General features: G+C 45.0%; 1 protein-coding gene across 3 annotated transcripts in view; it reads left to right on the forward strand.

The window, feature by feature from the left end:
* CYFIP2 (cytoplasmic FMR1 interacting protein 2) overlaps positions 1–5,530 on the forward strand; it is a 55,851-nt gene extending 50,321 nt beyond the window's left edge. For all 3 annotated transcript variants that reach the window (XM_082323917.1, XM_082323919.1, XM_082323918.1), the window contains exons 29-31: positions 56–294; positions 812–959; positions 1,516–5,530. In XM_082323917.1, the coding sequence (XP_082180043.1) occupies positions 56–294; positions 812–959; positions 1,516–1,683 (555 nt within the window). In that variant the 3' untranslated portion in view covers positions 1,684–5,530. The remainder of the gene's footprint in view (positions 1–55; positions 295–811; positions 960–1,515) is intronic.
* Positions 5,531–6,000: the final 470 nt, after the last annotated feature.

Here is a 6,000-nt window from a genome sequence, read left to right on the forward strand (position 1 = left end):
AGGTCCGTCTGTATTACATCGTCACTTCTGTTTCTTTGGTTGTCCTCCTCCTCAGCAAATAGCCATCGCCCGGGAGGGTGACTTGCTGACCAAGGAGCGGTTATGCTGCGGGCTGTCCATGTTCGAGGTGATCCTGACGCGAATTAGGAGCTACCTGCAGGACCCGATCTGGCGCGGGCCACCCCCAACTAACGGGGTCATGCACGTGGACGAGTGCGTGGAGTTTCACCGGCTCTGGAGTGCCATGCAGTTTGTGTACTGCATCCCTGTGGGCACCAACGAGTTCACTGCAGAGTGAGTGTCCATCGGCCGGCTCTGCCGTTAGTGCCGCTCATGAGATAGTGGGGCCGGGAAGCCCTGGAATGCCCTCAGCTGCAGCGATCGCCTCAGGCAGTGTAGAGGTAGAGGGGGAACGTGGGTCCTTGATGAAAGAACTTTGTTGCGCATGGACATAAAGAGATGCCCAGGGAGCTTTCTATCTGAACAGCTGGGGATAAGAGCAATGTAAAGGGATATGTCCAAGGTGACATGCAGAAGGAGATGGGTAGATGGGCTAACAACCCAAGTCAGAGGCTAGGTCCTCATCCATCTTACCCTGTCATGCATCCTGCACAGCCTGGCCCTGCTGTAATTCTGCATATCTCCTTCTGAGTTCATTTTCTCTAGGTGTATACCCACTTTCTCAGAGTAGGACTGAATTTGTTTTCCCTAGGAATTCACCAAGGGAAGTTCCTGGTGCCATGGTAGGACTTCTCTTACCTGACTCTATCCTGTCATCTCTCCCCACCCCATCACCCTGTCCTCCTTACAGGCAGTGCTTTGGAGATGGTCTGAACTGGGCAGGTTGCTCTATCATTGTTCTCCTTGGACAGCAACGGCGCTTTGACCTCTTTGACTTCTGCTACCACCTGCTGAAGGTGCAGAGGCAGGATGGGAAGGACGAAATCATAAAAAATGTGGTAAGTTGAAGGGTGAGGTCCCAAAGGACCAGCACACTTCTCTGTTTTCTATCTTGCTTCATCCAAACTCATAAATTACAACCATGCCCGGTGTTAACCTTATTCAAGCTGGACACACTTGCTGTGAGATTTCCATCTGCGGCCTCAGCAGAGAGGCCAAGGTTTTAATTGGCTTGACAATCGAATCTTTTTTTCTTCCAAAGCTTTTCCCTTCTTCCTGGGGTTGGGAAGCTGGAGCTGAGAAGCTGGTATTTCCAGCAACCATCCTGTGATCTCTGTGGCTTTATCAATAAGCAGCTGGGAGTCTAGACTTTATAACAGTTAACTTGGGACCACTCACTGACCTTGTTAATGCTCTGTCTTGAGTCATCAAACCCTATAATGAAGTGAGTCACTGGTCCCTGGGAGGTGCTAAGTGGAACTGTAACACGTGTTATAGCTGCTTTGCTTTAGCAGAGGTTTCCAGCAGCAGGGCAGAGGTACAGGTACTTTCTAGGTGGTCAGATGACATAAGACTCTCTTCATCTACTGTTTTGCTCCCTCACCATCCCTCCAGCCCTTGAAGAAGATGGCCGACAGGATCAGGAAGTACCAGATCCTGAACAACGAGATTTTTGCCATCCTGAACAAGTACATGAAGTCGGTGGAAACAGACAGTTCCACGGTGGAGCACGTGCGCTGCTTCCAGCCCCCAATCCACCAGTCGCTGGCCACCACCTGCTAGTGTGGACGCCAACCCCGGCGCAGGTTGGGAAGGGAGAAGGGACTGAACCCAGAACAGCTGGGAGGGGTAAACTCGATGGCGTGAGACCTGGCAACAAAGTAAGACTGGGTATGCCTACTACACCCGAGGACGCATCTTCCCATCCGGGCCTGTTTGAGTGCATGTTCTTCTGTACCATCCCTGTGATCGGTTTTACTTGTAGCTTTCAGACTTGGGGGTGGGTGGGGGCGGGCGGGCAAAATGTGCTTTTCTTCCATGAAGTGGTCCGGTTTTTTCCTGTGATTCATCCAATCGAACACATCACTCTGAAGCCATATTGCAGCCCCAAACGCGGGGGTCCTGGTGGAAGCGGTCCATGCTTCCGCAGTGCCGGGAGCCTGCTCCCACCGCAGAAGCAATGGGGCAAATCAACACCCCCAATGACATGTGCCACCAGCCATGGAGCAGGAGGGTCTGAAGACAAGCCCCTGACTCACTCTTTGGGGGGAAGAAGGGATGAAGGCAGGATGTCACCTGTGGCAGCACCCTGAGGATCAAGTGATGGGCGCAGAGGAGCCGTGCCGGGCTGGTCTGGGATGGCTGCAAGCCCCAGGCTGGGGCTGGCTTCGTGCTCTCTGCCATGTCGTTGGCCTTTCTGGCATCCGTTAAAGGGAGCTTTGGCACATGAGTTTCAGAATAGCAATGATATAGTCGCCAAATAACTCCTCAGCACTTCAGAGAGCTGAGGAAAGAGAAAATGGCCCGGCTTTTTCCCTGCTATGCGACATCCACTTACTTTAATGCAAAAGGGTTCTCCCCCGAAGACGCATCTTCCATGGACTAAACAAGATTTTTTATGGACTGTGGAAGAGGCTGCATTCATGTGAATGTGCTCTTGAACATATTAATTTGGGTGGAAATAATCACTGGTTGTGACCGGAGGCAGGTGTAGTTACCTTGACCATACATGATCTTTGATCTTCAGCCAAGGATGAGAGCTGGGGTGGGTAATTTGTGTATGTTCTGGGATGCTATTTTCCCTTGTTTTAGACAAATTCCTAGTGGCACAGCAACCAAATATCTTTCTTCAGAGGATGCCGATTATCGGCAGGGCTTAGGAAACTTCCCATCACTCAGAAATGATCTGATTGTTTAGAAGAGGTAAAATACAGGGTAAGTGTTAAAAAATACCCAGAATTTTTCAGGTTTAAAGGCATTCAGAGGGAACACTGGAGTCTGTTTCCTTTTCCCACTCAACTAATCTAAGATCCCTGGATATTGAGAACAAATTCAGTAGGAACTTCAAGGAGGATTTCACAACTCATGGTCTTCCCTCCTTCCCCTCCGTAGTGTCACTGAGGTGATACAAAAGCTTGTGCTTGAAGTTAAAGGAGATCAAACTACGTGCTCAAAGAGAAAATGATGCTAGCCTCACCACTGGCAATATTTTAATTTCTCAGCTTTAGCCAGGTCACAGCAGATAATTGCTGTTACCCTATACAGATGTGATAATATATATTCCTTTCATGCATTTCATCATGCCTTGTAAACTGCATGCTATTACAGATGTTAAAAAGGCAGAGCCTGGGCATTTATTCTCTCAGAGGGAACATATAATTAATTAGTAGAAATGTCCCAGCTGGAGTATTTTGTCTTGGGAAACAACAGCCAGCAAACTATTGCTAGCAAGAGGAGATGTTGCTGGGTGGGATGAATTTGTTCTCCCAGACACTCACCACCTACTCCCTTGATAATCAATAAATACCCCACACATGAAAAGTGCTGGACATTTTCACACCTTGAGTTTCCTTTCATTAGCAAGACAGACATTTAAAGTGCAGGGAGGAAATTGTGCGGCACAGTAATCTGAAAGTAAAATGAAATCTCAGGAAGCCTGGCTGAAATCTCTGAGTGGCAGGGAAGGCCCCAGCCCGGCAAGGTGAGTTGGTTCCTCCATGTCGTGAGGAAGAGCAGCAGAAGAGCATCTGGGACTCGATGACACTGCAGGGCTCTTGCTCTCTATTTACTCTTCCACTAAGGATGTCAGTTCTGGTTTTCCATCATATTCCAACACTTCTACACTACTAGAGTGAGGGTATCTACAGATATATATTTTTAAAAGGAAGAGGAGAATCAAGCACTTTATTTTTTGTGGGAAACAAGATACGAGGAAGATAGATCCAACCAAGACCCTATTTTTCCTGACCTAAATAGTAAGTGCTTGTTATTTTGGTATGAAAGTGTTGCTGAAAAGGTGGCACAAGTCCCTGTCTGGCTCTCAGAGCCACCTCTGGGCACAGCACAAATTAAATGTCCTATTGCGTCTGACATGTTATGGGATGGCTTTCTCAGAAACCAGCACGAGCAAGAAATTACTACAAAAGGATGAACTGTACCACACGGCCCATTCTCAGCTACCTAGACAAAATAGGATATAGCAAGGTGAATTTAAATGCCTGTTTTAATCTTTAGGTCTGGAGTGAGTCATGAGATATCTTACCTAAACACGAATATCACTTTGCATTCTTTTGCTGTTGTTTTGCCATAATAATTCTCTGAAACCCTGCAAAACGCAGCTGCATGTACTTGAAAGAACAGGTAGATGAGATCTATTTGTTGCCCTCAGATTTGCTGGCAAAAATGTAAGATCCCTTCAGATTCCGAGGGATTAAATGTTTTGAGTGAAATGTCAAAAGTGCATGAACAAAATGTAAAGTGTTTTTGACTGTAGAGTGTATGCAGATGTTTTGCCTTGTTGCTCAAGTAGTACGAGATGTCAGCTAGGAATAATCTTATGGTCTTCATTTCTGAGATTTGATGGGTTTGTCCTTTTATTATCGAAAGGATGCAAATAGTCTTTAGCTTCAGTTCTCTAACCCTCCTTGACTGTGTATGAGAAAGAGGTCCAGGCTTTAGGTCTTTAAACAACTCCATGAAAATGGAATTTTTTTTCCTCCTATCATTTTTTTAATGTCATAATTGTTAATGGAAATAGCAAGCAAATTTGTAACAGTAGGGCTAAATAGTAACAGATTGCCACAGGGTCAGGCATATTCTCCACACTTGCAGACTTTCTGCCAAGTTTGGGTGTCTTCCTTGCCGATATGCTCTAATCCGGTAGTTTTCAGCCTTTTACGATCTGCAGACCCCTATTTCTTTTTCCTAGGGAAATGTGGACCCCTGTCTAGATACTTTAAGTCCTCTGACTATGGGCTTGCTTTTTTACCTACATTTTCCTGCTTACTCTGAAGTAGTCTGCAAACTCCCCAGGATTCATCAGCCACCACTTGGAACATCTACTTCAAAAGACAAGTTGTTGGCTCGATACAGGAATAACAGGGGGGAGAAAGGATGGCCTGTGTCAGGAATGAAGCCAGACTAGGTTATTTTAATGTTCCCTCCAGCTTTGACATTATAAAATGTCACTGCTGGCAGTGCACATGCCTTTCTTGGATGATGCTACACTTGACTTTCAATGATACAATAGAAGGGGGAAGCAAACTAGTTCAAGCTCAGCACTTCAAGGGTTTTCCTTTTAAACCCTGACAGCACTTATTAGCGTTGAACAACATGTTAGTCCTTTTTTTTCCTGCATTACTCCAGTCCAGTAGGTTCATGTGTGTTTGAGAACAAAAGAAAAAAGAATTGAAGGTGTAAAAAAAACCAAGAAAATATTCTCAAAAACTCTTGTCAAATGTACCGTATTTGTATGAAAAGCTGCTTGAGTTATTTTGTACAATGAATTTTATTTATGGTGAGGTATATTTACGCTCGTGATCTGATACGGTGTTAAATTTTTGATCCATATTTGCTATGCAGCTGAAGATGATATTTTGGGTTTGTATTATTATTTTTTTGCTGTTGTTCTAAAATTCAGCTAACAGAAGCTTCCATCTCCATTAGAAATGCTTCTGCAAGAGTAAAGCATCTGGTACATGGTGATATGTCCCGTAACACAGCAACCAACAGTGTGTACAACAAACGTGGGATGACTTTTGTGATGAAGAGAAATAAAAATTGGGCTCATTCATGAAATGGGCAGACTTTACCTTGTGGTGTCACATTGTTGCAATAACTGTTATTTGGGGAGAGCCTCCAATGGCAAAGAAAAAGCTCAGAGGAATAATGGCAGCATTTTGTTGATAAAAACATCGAGCTTTTGTCAAAATCAAAGAAAAAAATGAAGCTTTGTAGCCAACACCAAAACAAACAAATTTTCTTATCAGAAAGTTAATGATTTTTGAGAAAAACATCCTTCCACAACAAATTTTCATTTGAAAACTTGGGGGGGGGGGGGGGGTGGGGACACGACTATATAATTATTTTAATAGAATTTGA

The sequence above is a fragment of the Platalea leucorodia genome (assembly GCF_965183815.1).
Source record: "Platalea leucorodia genome assembly, chromosome: 11".
Classification (NCBI taxonomy): Eukaryota; Metazoa; Chordata; class Aves; order Pelecaniformes; family Threskiornithidae; genus Platalea; species Platalea leucorodia.